The 15790-nt window shown below is 51.0% G+C and overlaps 1 protein-coding gene across 1 annotated transcript in view; it reads right to left on the bottom strand.

Annotated features, from left to right (window-relative positions):
• The window catches only part of LOC142186786 (phosphatidylinositol 4,5-bisphosphate 3-kinase catalytic subunit delta isoform-like), a 62696-nt gene that overhangs the window by 20439 nt on the left and 26467 nt on the right, over positions 1 to 15790 (bottom strand). Inside the window, exons 6-12 of the mRNA XM_075261365.1 lie at positions 14034 to 14133; positions 11507 to 12027; positions 10954 to 11374; positions 10367 to 10533; positions 10162 to 10271; positions 9991 to 10069; positions 2777 to 2941 (exon numbers count right to left, since the gene is read on the bottom strand). Of these exons, the coding sequence (XP_075117466.1) occupies positions 2777 to 2941; positions 9991 to 10069; positions 10162 to 10271; positions 10367 to 10533; positions 10954 to 11374; positions 11507 to 12027; positions 14034 to 14133 (1563 nt within the window). The remainder of the gene's footprint in view (positions 1 to 2776; positions 2942 to 9990; positions 10070 to 10161; positions 10272 to 10366; positions 10534 to 10953; positions 11375 to 11506; positions 12028 to 14033; positions 14134 to 15790) is intronic.

Genomic DNA, 15790 nt, shown 5'->3' with positions numbered 1-15790 from the left:
CAGGAAGAGGAAGAGGACCCCCATCTAGTGACAAACAGGAAGAGGAAGAAGACCCCCATCTAGCGACAAACAGGAGGAGGACCTCCATCTAGTGACAAACAGGAAGAGGAGGAGGACCCCCATCTAGTGACAAACAGGAAGAGGAGGAGGACCCCCATCTAGTGACAAACAGGAAGAGGACCCCTATCTAGTGACAAACAGGAAAAGGAGGAGGACCCCATCTAGTGACAAACAGGAAGAGGACCCCCATCTAGCGACAAACAGGAAGAGGACCCCTATCTAGTGACAAACAGGAAGAGGAGGAGGACCCCCATCTAGTGACAAACAGGAAGAGGAGGAGGACCCCCATCTAGTGACAAACAGGAAGAGGAAGAGGACCCCCATCTAGCGACAAACAGGAGGAGGACCTCCATCTAGTGACAAACAGGAAGAGGAGGAGGACCCCCATCTAGTGACAAACAGGAAGAGGACCCCTATCTAGTGACAAACAGGAAGAGGAGGAGGACCCCCATCTAGTGACAAACAGGAAGAGGAAGAGGACCCCCATCTAGTGACAAACAGGAAGAGGAAGAAGACCCCCATCTAGCGACAAACAGGAGGAGGACCTCCATCTAGTGACAAACAGGAAGAGGAGGAGGACCCCCATCTAGTGACAAACAGGAAGAGGACCCCTATCTAGTGACAAACAGGAAGAGGAGGAGGACCCCCATCTAGCGACAAACAGGAAGAGGACCTCCATCTAGTGACAAACAGGAAGAGGAAGAAGACCCCCATCTAGTGACAAACAGGAAGAGGAGGAGGACCCCCATCTAGTGACAAACAGGAAGAGGAAGAAGACCCCCATCTAGTGACAAACAGGAAGAGGAGGAGGACCCCCATCTAGTGACAAACAGGAAGAGGACCCCTATCTAGTGACAAACAGGAAAAGGAGGAGGACCCCATCTAGTGACAAACAGGAAGAGGACCCCCATCTAGCGACAAACAGGAAGAGGACCCCTATCTAGTGACAAACAGGAAGAGGAGGAGGACCCCCATCTAGTGACAAACAGGAAGAGGAAGAGGACCCCCATCTAGTGACAAACAGGAAGAGGAAGAAGACCCCCATCTAGCGACAAACAGGAGGAGGACCTCCATCTAGTGACAAACAGGAAGAGGAGGAGGACCCCCATCTAGTGACAAACAGGAAGAGGAGGAGGACCCCCATCTAGTGACAAACAGGAAGAGGACCCCTATCTAGTGACAAACAGGAAGAGGAGGAGGACCCTCATCTAGTGACAAACAGGAAGAGGACCCCTATCTAGTGACAAACAGGAAGAGGAGGAGGACCTCCATCTAGTGACAAACAGGAAGAGGAAGAAGACCCCCATCTAGTGACAAACAGGAAGAGGAGGAGGACCCCCATCTAGTGACAAACAGGAAGAGGAAGAGGACCCCCATCTAGTGAGAACAGGAAGAGGAAGAAGACCCCCATCTAGCGACAAACAGAAGGAGGACCTCCATCTAGTGACAAACAGGAAGAGGAGGAGGACCCCCATCTAGTGACAAACAGGAAGAGGACCCCTATCTAGTGACAAACAGGAAGAGGAGGAGGACCCCCATCTAGTGACAAACAGGAAGAGGAAGAAGACCCCCATCTAGTGACAAACAGGAAGAGGAGGAGGACCCCCATCTAGTGACAAACAGGAAGAGGAAGAAGACCCCCATCTAGTGACAAACAGGAAGAGGAGGAGGACCCCCATCTAGTGACAAACAGGAAGAGGACCCCTATCTAGTGACAAACAGGAAGAGGAGGAGGACCCCATCTAGTGACAAACAGGAAGAGGATCCCCATCTAGTGACAAACAGGAGGAGGACCCCCATCTAGTGACAAACAGGAAGAGGAGGAGGACCCCCATCTAGTGACAAACAGGAGGAGGAAGAGGACCCCCATCTAGTGACAAACAGGAAGAGGACCCCCATCTAGTGACAAACAGGAAGAGAAGGAGGACCCCCATCTAGTGACAAACAGGAAGAGGACCCCCATCTATTGACAAACAGGAGGAGGAAGAGGACCCCCATCTAGTGACAAACAGGAGGAGGAGGACCCCCATATAGTGACAAACAGGAGGAGGAAGAGGACCCCCATCTAGTGACAAACAGGAGGAGGAGGACCCCCATCTAGTGACAAACAGGAAGAGGACCCCCATCTAGTGACAAACAGGAGGAGGAAGAGGACCCCCATCTAGTGACAAACAGGAGGAGGAAGAGGACCCCCATCTAGTGACAAACAGGAAGAGGACCCCATCTAGTGACAAACAGGAAGAGGAAGAGGACCCCCATCTAGTGACAAACAGGAGAAGGACCCCCATCTAGTGACAAACAGGAAGAGGACCCCCATCTAGTGACAAACAGGAAGAGAAGGAGGACCCCCATCTAGTGACAAACAGGAAGAGGACCCCCATCTAGTGACAAACAGGAAGAGAAGGAGGACCCCCATCTAGTGACAAACAGGAGGAGGAGGACCCCCATCTAGTGACAAACAGGAGGAGGAGGACCCCCATCTAGTGACAAACAGGAGGAGGAAGAGGACCCCCATCTAGTGACAAACAGGAGGAGGAGGACCCCCATCTAGTGACAAACAGGAGGAGGACCCCCATCTAATGACAAAAAGGAAGAGGACCCCCATCTGGTGACAAACAGTGACAGCTTTTACCTAGATCCCTCTGCCACTCACTACAGTATGGCTTCCATGGTGTGTACAGGAGCCTACGGATGTGTACAAGTTCTCCGCACTTACCCGGGGTTCTTCATCTGTAACCAGTTAAATATGGCTTCTCTGCTAAAAGCCGCGGTGGCCGCTCTTCCACTGCCGAGTTGGATATTTGCGATGGTCTCTGAATTTAGGAGGGCTTCGATCAGGCCCGTGTGTGCGGCCGTCGTCACACAGCCATATGGCACCATTCTGAGGAGACAACAGCAGGGAGCGCACTTCAGCTTCAAACGCCATGGCGCCTGGTTGTGCAGGGATTTCCCGTAATCCCAAGTCTATAAGTGCGCCCCACCATGACCGGAAGACCCGGAGACAGTCACATGAATACAGGAGAGCCCAGCTAAACCTTATCTATATAGTGCACTACTATCAGAGCAACCACAGCATGGCCACTATCATAGCCTATAGTGGAGAATAGGTGATGGCCAAGTCACAGAGCATGCCCACTATCATAGCCTATAGAGGAGAATAGGTGATGGCCAAGTCACAGAGCATGCCCACTATCATAGCCTATAGAGGAGAATAGGTGATGGCCAAGACACAGAGCATGCCCACTATCATAGCCTATAGAGGAGAATAGGTGATGGCCAAGTCACAGAGCATGCCCACTATCATAGCCTATAGAGGAGAATAGGTGATGGCCAAGACACAGAGCATGCCCACTATCATAGCCTATAGAGGAGAATAGGTGATGGCCAAGTCACAGAGCATGCCCACTATCATAGCCTATAGAGGAGAATACGTGATGGCCAAGTCACAGAGCATGCCCACTATCATAGCCTATAGTGGAGAATAGGTGATGGCCAAGTCACAGAGCATGCCCACTATCATAGCCTATAGTGGAGAATAGGTGATGGCCAAGTCACAGAGCATGCCCACTATCATAGCCTATAGAGGAGAATAGGTGATGGCCAAGACACAGAGCATGCCCACTATCATAGCCTATAGTGGAGAATAGGTGATGGCCAAGACACAGAGCATGCCCACTATCATAGCCTATAGTGGAGAATAGGTGATGGCCAAGACACAGAGCATGCCCACTATCATAGCCTATAGTGGAGAATAGGTGATGGCCAAGACACAGAGCATGCCCACTATCATAGCCTATAGTGGAGAATAGGTGATGGCCAAGACACAGAGCATGCCCACTATCATAGCCTATAGTGGAGAATAGGTGATGGCCAAGTCACAGAGCATGCCCACTATCATAGCCTATAGTGGAGAATAGGTGATGGCCAAGACACAGAGCATGCCCACTATCATAGCCTATAGAGGAAAATAGGTGTTGGTCACATCACAGAGCATGCCCACTATCATAGCCTATAGAGGAGAATAGGTGATGGCCACATGTCACAGAGCATGCCCACTATCATAGCCTATAGTGGAGAATAGTTGATGGCCAAGACACAGAGCATGCCCACTATCATAGCCTATAGTGGAGAATAGGTGATGGCCAAGTCACAGAGCATGCCCACTATCATAGCCTATAGAGGAGAATAGGTGATGGCCAAGACACAGAGCATGCCCACTATCATAGCCTATAGTGGAGAATAGGTGATGGCCAAGACACAGAGCATGCCCACTATCATAGCCTATAGTGGAGAATAGGTGATGGCCAAGACACAGAGCATGCCCACTATCATAGCCTATAGTGGAGAATAGGTGATGGCCAAGACACAGAGCATGCCCACTATCATAGCCTATAGTGGAGAATAGGTGATGGCCAAGACACAGAGCATGCCCACTATCATAGCCTATAGTGGAGAATAGGTGATGGCCAAGACACAGAGCATGCCCACTATCATAGCCTATAGTGGAGAATAGGTGATGGCCAAGTCACAGAGCATGCCCACTATCATAGCCTATAGTGGAGAATAGGTGATGGCCAAGACACAGAGCATGCCCACTATCATAGCCTATAGTGGAGAATAGGTGATGGCCAAGACACAGAGCATGCCCACTATCATAGCCTATAGTGGAGAATAGGTGATGGCCACATGTCACAGAGCACGCCCACTATCATAGCCTATAGTGGAGAATAGGTGATGGCCAAGTCACAGAGCATGCCCACTATCATAGCCTATAGTGGAGAATAGGTGATGGCCAAGACACAGAGCATGCCCACTATCATAGCCTATAGTGGAGAATAGGTGATGGCCAAGTCACAGAGCATGCCCACTATCATAGCCTATAGTGGAGAATAGGTGATGGCCAAGTCACAGAGCATGCCCACTATCATAGCCTATAGAGGAGAATAGGTGATGGCCAAGTCACAGAGCATGCCCACTATCATAGCCTATAGAGGAGAATAGGTGATGGCCAAGTCACAGAGCATGCCCACTATCATAGCCTATAGTGGAGAATAGGTGATGGCCAAGTCACAGAGCATGCCCACTATCATAGCCTATAGTGGAGAATAGGTGATGGCCACATGTCACAGAGCATGCCCACTATCATAGTCTATAGTGGAGAATAGGTGATGGCCAAGACACAGAGCATGCCCACTATCATAGCCTATAGTGGAGAATAGGTGATGGCCAAGACACAGAGCATGCCCACTATCATAGCCTATAGTGGAGAATAGGTGATGGCCAAGTCACAGAGCATGCCCACTATCATAGCCTATAGTGGAGAATAGGTGATGGCCAAGACACAGAGCATGCCCACTATCATAGCCTATAGTGGAGAATAGGTGATGGCCAAGTCACAGAGCATGCCCACTATCATAGCCTATAGTGGAGAATAGGTGATGGCCAAGTCACAGAGCATGCCCACTATCATAGCCTATAGAGGAGAATAGGTGATGGCCAAGTCACAGAGCATGCCCACTATCATAGCCTATAGTGGAGAATAGGTGATGGCCAAGTCACAGAGCATGCCCACTATCATAGCCTATAGAGGAGAATAGGTGATGGCCAAGTCACAGAGCATGCCCACTATCATAGTCTATAGAGGAGAATAGGTGATGGCCAAGTCACAGAGCATGCCCACTATCATAGCCTATAGTGGAGAATAGGTGATGGCCAAGTCACAGAGCATGCCCACTATCATAGCCTATAGTGGAGAATAGGTGATGGCCACATGTCACAGAGCATGCCCACTATCATAGTCTATAGTGGAGAATAGGTGATGGCCAAGACACAGAGCATGCCCACTATCATAGCCTATAGAGGAGAATAGGTGATGGCCAAGACACAGAGCATGCCCACTATCATAGCCTATAGTGGAGAATAGTTGATGGCCAAGACACAGAGCATGCCCACTATCATAGCCTATAGTGGAGAATAGGTGATGGCCAAGACACAGAGCATGCCCACTATCATAGCCTATAGAGGAGAATAGGTGATGGCCAAGACACAGAGCATGCCCACTATCATAGCCTATAGTGGAGAATAGGTGAAGGCCAAGTCACAGAGCATGCCCACTATCATAGCCTATAGTGGAGAATAGGTGATGGCCAAGACACAGAGCATGCCCACTATCATAGCCTATAGTGGAGAATAGGTGATGGCCAAGACACAGAGCATGCCCACTATCATCACCTATAGAGGAGAATAGGTGATGGCCACATGTCACAGAGCATGCCCACTATCATAGCCTATAGTGGAGAATAGGTGATGGCCAAGACACAGAGCATGCCCACTATCATAGCCTATAGTGGAGAATAGGTGATGGCCAAGACACAGAGCATGCCCACTATCATAGCCTATAGTGGAGAATAGGTGATGGCCAAGACACAGAGCATGCCCAATATCATAGCCTATAGTGGAGAATAGGTGATGGCCAAGACACAGAGCATGCCCACTATCATAGCCAATAGAGGAAAATAGGTGTTGGTCACATCACAGAGCATGCCCACTATCATAGCCTATAGAGGAGAATAGGTGATGGCCACATGTCACAGAGCATGCCCACTATCATAGCCTATAGTGGAGAATAGGTGATGGCCAAGACACAGAGCATGCCCAATATCATAGCCTATAGAGGAGAATAGGTGATGGCCAAGTCACAGAGCATGCCCACTATCATAGCCTATAGTGGAGAATAGGTGATGGCCAAGACACAGAGCATGCCCACTATCATAGCCCATAGAGGAGAATAGGTGATGGCCACATGTCACAGAGCATGCCCACTATCATAGCCTATAGAGATGAATAGGTGATGGTCAGGTCACAGAGCATGCCCACTATCATAGCCTATAGAGATGAATAGGTGATGGTCACATGTCACCTCCTCCCTCTGGTCAGGTCACAGGGTATGCCCACTATCATAGCCTATAGAGGAGAATAGGTGATGGTCACATGTCACCTCCTCCCTCTGGTCAGGTCACAGAGCATGCCCACTATCATAGCCTATAGAGATAAATAGGTGATGGCCACATGTCACCTCCTCCCTCTGGTCAGGTCACAGAGCATGCCCACTATCATAGCCTATAGAGATGAATAGGTGATGGTCACATGTCACCTCCTCCCTCTGGTCAGGTCACAGAGCATGCCCACTATCATAGCTTATAGAGATGATTAGGTGATAGTCACATGTCACCTCCTCCCTGTGCATGACCTCAGGACAGGTCACAGAGCATGCCCACGATACTAGCCTATAGAAATGAATATGATCACAACACTCTCCCATAGATGTGAATAAGTTATCTCAATACTAAAGTTGTCCATGGCCTATGCAGCTCCTGTAAAGCAAATCTCTAAATGCTGCGAGCAGTAGATCCCACAAGATGGCTGCCTCCACAAAAGAACATATTAGACAGTAAAGTCAGCCGGTCCGTGTGAGCTGTCAGACAAGATGTGGGTGATGCTGCTATGAAGGATCTCACTATACTAAGCCGCTGGGCCTACCTGCGATCGCCCGTCTTACCTTCCTCTCACGCCCCATCAGTGCCTGAATACATAGGAGAATATAAATTTTCTATATTAACCCGAGTGGGCAGTTGCAATCCACTAACATACACAGAGGACACGTCAGAGGAGTGTCAAGCAAATACAGGTAAAAACAGCACACAACAATACAGAAAACAACATGGGAATAAAAGAGAAGAACGAATAGCTAAAACTAAACTGTAATCTGGCTCAGTGAGCAAACAACACAACAGTCCTAAGGTACATAAGACTAAATCAAATAAGGAACAATACATTACAAAGAAAGATACAAACCTGAGGGTCTACCTACTGTGCAGACGTGGCAGTGCTGGCGTGACATGTACCTACTGTGCAGACGTGGCAGTGCTGGCGTGACACGTACCTACTGTGCAGACGTGGCAGTGCTGGCGTGACACGTACCTACTGTGCAGACATGGCAGTGCTGGCGTGACATGTACCTACTGTGCAGACGTGGCAGTGCTGGCGTGACACGTACCTACTGTGCAGACATGGCAGTGCTGGCGTGACATGTACCTACTGTGCAGACGTGGCAGTGCTGGCGTGACACGTACCTACTGTGCAGACGTGGCAGTGCTGGCGTGACACGTACCTACTGTGCAGACATGGCAGTGCTGGCGTGACATGTACCTACTGTGCAGACGTGGCAGTGCTGGCGTGACACGTACCTACTGTGCAGACGTGGCAGTGCTGGCGTGACACGTACCTACTGTGCAGACGTGGCAGTGCTGGCGTGACACGTACCTACTGTGCAGACGTGGCAGTGCTGGCGTGACACGTACCTACTGTGCAGACGTGGCAGTGCTGGTGTGACATGTACCTACTGTGCAGACGTGGCAGTGCTGGCGTGACACGTACCTACTGTGCAGACGTGGCAGTGCTGGTGTGACATGTACCTACTGTGCAGACGTGGCAGTGCTGGCGTGACACGTACCTACTGTGCAGACGTGGCAGTGCTGGTGTGACATGTACCTACTGTGCAGACGTGGCAGTGCTGGTGTGACATGTACCTACTGTGCAGATGTGTCAGAGCGGGTGTGACATGTACCTACTGTGCAGACATGGCAGTGCTGGTGTGACATGTACCTACTGTGCAGACATGGCAGTGCTGGTGTGACATGTACCTACTGTGCAGACGTGGCAGTGCTGGCGTGACACGTACCTACTGTGCAGACGTGGCAGTGCTGGTGTGACATGTACCTACTGTGCAGACGTGGCAGTGCTGGTGTGACATGTACCTACTGTGCAGACGTGGCAGTGCTGGTGTGACATGTACCTACTGTGCAGACGTGGCAGTGCTGGCGTGACACGTACCTACTGTGCAGACATGGCAGTGCTGGTGTGACATGTACCTACTGTGCAGATGTGTCAGAGCGGGTGTGACATGTACCTACTGTGCAGATGTGTCAGAGCGGGTGTGACATGTACCTACTGTGCAGACGTGGCAGTGCTGGTGTGACATGTACCTACTGTGCAGATGTGTCAGAGCGGGTGTGACACGTACCTACTGTGCAGACGTGGCAGTGCTGGTGTGACATGTACCTACTGTGCAGACGTGGCAGTGCTGGCGTGACACGTACCTACTGTGCAGACGTGGCAGTGCTGGTGTGACATGTACTTACTGTGCAGACGTGGCAGTGCTGGTGTGACATGTACCTACTGTGCAGATGTGTCAGAGCGGGTGTGACATGTACCTACTGTGCAGACGTGGCAGTGCTGGTGTGACATGTACCTACTGTGCAGATGTGTCAGAGCGGGTGTGACATGTACCTACTGTGTAGACGTGGCAGTGCTGGCGTGACACGTACCTACTGTGCAGACGTGGCAGTGCTGGTGTGACATGTACCTACTGTGCAGACGTGGCAGTGCTGGTGTGACATGTACCTACTGTGCAGATGTGTCAGAGCGGGTGTGACATGTACCTACTGTGCAGACGTGGCAGTGCTGGTGTGACATGTACCTACTGTGCAGATGTGTCAGAGCGGGTGTGACATGTACCTACTGTGCAGAAGTGTCAGAGCGGGTGTGACATGTACCTACTGTGTAGACGTGGCAGTGCTGGCGTGACATGTACCTACTGTGCAGACGTGGCAGTGCTGGTGTGACATGTACTTACTGTGCAGATGTGTCAGAGCGGGTGTGACATGTACCTACTGTGCAGATGTGTCAGAGCGGGTGTGACATGTATCTAATGTGCAGACGTGGCAGTGCTGGTGTGACATGTACCTACTGTGCAGATGTGTCAGAGCGGGTGTGACATGTACCTACTGTGCAGATGTGTCAGAGCGGGTGTGACATGTATCTACTGTGCAGACGTGGCAGTGCTCGTGGACACAGCACGGTTCTTCTCACCTTAGGTCCAGGCCTTCTACTTTCCACAAGTGGTCCATAATCTTAATCAGGTTGAGCACCAGCATGTCCTGACGCAAGTCTGGCCAAACATAGGAATTGAGAGCTTCAGACATTGCACATCTGACATACACAAACAGACTTGGTCTTCATGGTCCCTCTCGAGGGTCTTACCATCGCCACTCTTGTAGATGACCCCAAACTCATTTCCACCCTGGACGTCAGTGCGATAAACAAACAGGAGGGGCTTCGTCTTAGACTGCATGAAAGTGCAACGCTCCACACTGCCAAGAAAGTCAGAGTCAGACAACGTCTCCAAGATAGAAAGTCACAGCTACATGTCCGAACAAGGGGAGACCGTCATAGGACCCCTCCTCACCACAAGTCCTTGAGGAACAGCCTGGAATCCAGGGGGCAGCAGAGGTGGGACAGGCTGGAGCTCTCCTCCATAAGTCGCTCCTGTAAGGCCGCTCTCGTCTCCGGCTTTCCCATCCTGCTCGCCTGCACAAAGTCATTCAGACTCTTCATCTTGTCCACGGCTTGGACCTGAGGTGCAGATGGAAGAACCGATCACCTTGAATCAGTGTTAGGCTAAGGCCAAGGAGCCCCCCCCCCCCCCCCCAGTAGATCTAGACCCTTCTAGTAGGGATTGTCTGGCTTATTAGTGGTGACCAGCTGTGAGAAGGGCCCATGGCCAGGGCGGACACGTCTTCATGGATTGCTATGGTGCTCAGGACCCCAAATGTTTTGTGATGGCCATTCTAGGAAGTGAATGGGGTGGGGGAGTCACATGTACTTACCACGACTCATTCAGCATCCTGAGGCTCCGAGGTGTAGCCAGGACTTGTGCTATGGTTTACAACCCCAGGACTTGCTGATGACTGTCCAATGCCCCTGACTTTGGGGCCCATAGAGTATTAGTGTCCTGGTACCTGGTGGTCGGGAATATGTCCAGTGTCTGGTGACCAGGAATATGTCCAGTGTCTGGTGCTTGGTGACCAGGAATATGTCCAGTGTCTGGTGCTTGGTGACCAGGAATATGTCCAGTGTCTGGTACTTGGTGGTTGGGAATACGTCCAGTGTCTGGTACTTGGTGGTTGGGAATACGTCCAGTGTCTGGTACCTGGTGACCAGGAGTACGCACAGTGTCTGGTGCTTGGTGACCAGGAATACGTCCAGTGTCTGGTACCTGGTGACCAGGAATATGTCCAGTGTCTGGTACTTGGTGGTTGGGAATACGTCCAGTGTCTGGTACTTGGTGGTTGGGAATACGTCCAGTGTCTGGTACCTGGTGACCAGGAGTACGCACAGTGTCTGGTGCTTGGTGACCAGGAATACGTCCAGTGTCTGGTACCTGGTGACCAGGAATACGTCCAGAGTCTGGTACCTGGTGACCAGGAACACGTCCAGTGTCTAGATCTTGGTGACCAGGAACATGTCCAGTGTCTAGATCTTGGTGACCAGGAACACGTCCAGTGTCTAGATCTTGGTGACCAGGAATACGTCCAGAGTCTGGTACCTGGTGACCAGGAATATGTCTAGAGTCTGGTACCTGGTGACCAGGAACACGTCCAGTGGCTGGTGACCAGGAATATGCCCAGTGTCTGGTACCTGGTGACCAGGAATACGTCCAGTGTCTAGATCTTGGTGACCAGGAATACGTCCAGAGTCTGGTACCTGGTGACCAGGAATACGTCCAGTGTCTGGTACCTGGTGACCAGGAATACGTCCAGTGTCTGGTACCTGGTGACCAGGAATACGCCCAGTGTCTAGATCTTGGTGACCAGGAATACGTCCAGAGTCTGGTACCTGGTGACCAGGAATACGTCCAGTGTCTGGTACCTGGTGACCAGGAATACGTCCAGTGTCTGGTACCTGGTGACCAGGAATACGTCCAGAGTCTGGTACCTGGTGACCAGGAATACGTCCAGTGTCTGGTACCTGGTGACCAGGAATACGTCCAGTGTCTAGATCTTGGTGACCAGGAATACGTCCAGAGTCTGGTACCTGGTGACCAGGAATACGTCCAGTGTCTGGTACCTGGTGACCAGGAATACGCCCAGTGTCTGGTGCTTGGTGACCAGGAATACGTCCAGTGTCTAGATCTTGGTGACCAATACTGTAGTGCTCAGCCGTTGTGGGTTAGTCCTTGGTGGTCCTGTAAGGTCCTTGTACATCCATTGGCACAGTTCCCAGCGGTTTCTCTTCTTGGCATTAAGCGACTCTTCCATCTTTTACCCCCTGACATAACAAGAATGGCACATCCCTAGTAAAGTCCTAACCCCCAACCCCCCTGAACTCTGCTAGAGACGCCTCACACGACCCGGCATTATACTGAGGAAACCATCCCCTACTAATCCATCATCCACCCTCTCCTAGAACCAAGCCAAAGAAATCCAGAGCCAGAAGTGGAGAAAGTCCAGACCTAGTAAGACAACCTTATTCCTGGCCCTCCACGCTGAGAGAGCTGCACCCTGACCTAACATGACCCGCAAGGACGCAAACAACCCTGAAGATGTCAACCAAACCATGATCCAGCCAGACTGCAGATGACCGGACATCGAAATCCAGGAATTAGTAGCCAAAGACAAGATCCTAGAACAGAAAATGTAGGAAGTGAGGAAGTCACACCAAGGGAAACAGACGCGGTCAGCCTCAAATCTACAGACTCTGCTGAAACTCTGGGCCTGACCCTTCACTAGGACCTGGAGGTGCAGATCATCAGATCTAGCTGGGCTTCTCAGTTACCTGCCATCATTCTCTGGGACCCAATCTGGTAAACCTAGGGATGTCACTTCCATACTTCATGGGACCATCTCATAATGTCACTTACATGTCGGCCTTCCACCTTGCTGGTCGCTCTCCTAGCTGGCATATACTGAACTGATGGGACTAGGGCTACAGACCAAGGTTCTTGACCTCCTACCTCCAGGACCTTCTGGTGCTGACGGCTATATCACAGGACACACATAACCCCAGACCTTTGTGTCCCTGTAGACGTTCTTGAGCTGTATTTGATGCAGGAAGGACTTGGTAGGGACCGCATCTCCTCCACCAGCTCTTTGGACTGAAGAACGTGACCTCTCTAGAAGTTCTTGGCATAGTTCCTGACTAGACGAGATCTCGCCCTTTATAGTTCTGCTATGACAGTAGGTTGTTAGATCCACCTGACCCACATGAAATCTGAAGTCTTCTGCTGGGAGGTGAAGATCCCATCCTACAATCCCATCTCCTGACCTTCTGTGGCCCTTTCCTCGCCCACACCAATGGTGTTACACCCGGCACATGTCCCTGTAATGCCGCCATCTTAGTCGTAGCGATGATAAAGTAGTAATCCACAAATATCTGGCCGACCCCCGCAGCAGACATGACCTCCTTCTGGGCGCTATTCATGATGCAGATGTGGCCATGGTGTTACATCCTTAGGTAGGACCACCATGTTCTGACCAGATAGACGCCACTAGCCCCCCAAAAACCCAACACCTCCTACTCTCTACAACTGTGTAGACTTTAGCATCTCCTTGGTGCCTTCACCGATCACCATCTGAGGAGCGCACAAAGCCACAACACGTGGCAAGCTAATCCATCCATAATCCCCCCATTTATGACTGGATACAAGCTAGTACCCTCACTTTTAACCCTGGACGGGCCGTTATTTTTGGATGGAACCTGTGTGATAAGTGAAGGTTTTGGTTCAGGTGACGAGAGGAAGATGGATGATAACAAAATGGATACGAGGGTGGGTTGGGTGATTGGTCATTCCCTTGAATCGTCTTGGGAAGGCTCTGGGCCCGCTGCGGTCCATTAGTTGGAGGACATAGAAGCTGTAACTGTGACTGTTATGGGGATGGTCCGTGTCATTACATGGGATCTATGTCATACGTGTCACCCGTCCTCTATACGACTTCCTTCTCTACGAGGCCGCGTTACTCATTTCCTACAAACTAATAAGACTTTGTTGACATGAATTCATTTGCTCCACGTCCCAGTATGGCGCCATCCCCGTGATGTGATCATACGTGTCACCACCAGATGGGACGTCATACCTGCTTCACCAGCTCGGCGCTATGACAAAGCTTTGTTCTGCAATAGATGTCTAGGATAATGGAGAAGTGAAGGGTCACCGAAGGGTCGTCCATCTCTGACCTGAAAAGTAAAAAATGGTGGACAGACACAGCAGGTGAGAAAACCAGAGGAGATCCGCTCATCCATCGCCTCGTCCACCACTAAGGTCTCACGGACATGTCAGTTCTCCTCTCAAGGGAGACGTCTGTCCCTCTAATGACAAACCCACCAAAACCATAAACCAACCCCCAGAGATGTCGTGGCTCCAATGGCTTACACAAGCTGGAGAAATAGCGGCCGCTGAGGCCCACGGGCTACAAACCAGGACATAGGGCTACAAACCAGGATATATGGCTACTCGACTGCTTCCTGATACAGGGACCACTGCAGGACACTCCATAAAGCAGAGGGCCACACATCTGAGGGCCACCATCATGGAAGCCACCAAATGACTCTCACCGCAGGCCGGAGCAGATATCATCTCCAGTCTGATAGCACAAATAGTCTTCTGCTCCAGCTCCATAGGGATTCTCCTACATACAGCCCTATAAGGTCACGTCAGTACAGAGTCTCCAGGACTCCATGTATCATGTATGTCCTCCAGCACACGGCTCAGGCTCCATAGGGATTCTCCTACATACAGCCCTATAAGGTCACGTCAGTACAGAGTCTCCAGGACTCCATGTATCATGTATGACCTCCAGCACACGGCTCAGGCTCCATGGGGATTCTCCTACATACAGCTCTATAAGGTCCTGTCAGCACAGAGTCTCCAGGACTCCATGTATCATGTATGACCTCCAGCACACGGCTCAGGCTCCATGGGGATTCTCCTACATACAGTCCTATAAGGTCCCGTCAGCACAGAGTCTCCAGGACTCCATGTATCATGTATGTCCTCCGGCACACGGCTCAGGCTCCATAGGGATTCTCCTACATACAGCCCTATAAGGTCACGTCAGTACAGAGTCTCCAGGACTCCATGTATCATGTATGACCTCCAGCACACGGCTCAGGCTCCATGGGGATTCTCCTACATACAGCTCTATAAGGTCCTGTCAGCACAGAGTCTCCAGGACTCCATGTATCATGTATGACCTCCAGCACACGGCTCAGGCTCCATGGGGATTCTCCTACATACAGTCCTATAAGGTCCCGTCAGCACAGAGTCTCCAGGACTCCATGTATCATGTATGTCCTCCGGCACACGGCTCAGGCTCCATAGGGATTCTCCTACATACAGCCCTATAAGGTCCCGTCAGTACAGAGTCTCCAGGACTCCATGTATCATGTATGACCTCCAGCACACGGCTCAGGCTCCATGGGGATTCTCCTACATACAGTCCTATAAGGTCCCGTCAGCACAGAGTCTCCAGGACTCCATGTATCATGTATGTCCTCCGGCACACGGCTCAGGCTCCATAGGGATTCTCCTACATACAGCCCTATAAGGTCCCGTCAGTACAGAGTCTCCAGGACTCCATGTATCATGTATGACCTCCAGCACACGGCTCAGGCTCCATGGGGATTCTCCTACATACAGTCCTATAAGGTCCCGTCAGCACAGAGTCTCCAGGACTCCATGTATCATGTATGTCCTCCTGTACACGGCTCAGGCTCCATAGGGATTCTCCTACATACAGCCCTATACGGTCCCGTCAGTACAGAGTCTCCAGGACTCCATGTATCATGTATGTCCTCCGGCACACGGCTCAGGCTCCATAGGGATTCTCCTACA

The sequence above is a fragment of the Leptodactylus fuscus genome, unplaced genomic scaffold (genome assembly GCF_031893055.1).
Source record: "Leptodactylus fuscus isolate aLepFus1 unplaced genomic scaffold, aLepFus1.hap2 HAP2_SCAFFOLD_118, whole genome shotgun sequence".
NCBI classification, from domain to species: Eukaryota; Metazoa; Chordata; class Amphibia; order Anura; family Leptodactylidae; genus Leptodactylus; species Leptodactylus fuscus.
This window is presented reverse-complemented; position numbering and strand designations above follow the sequence as displayed.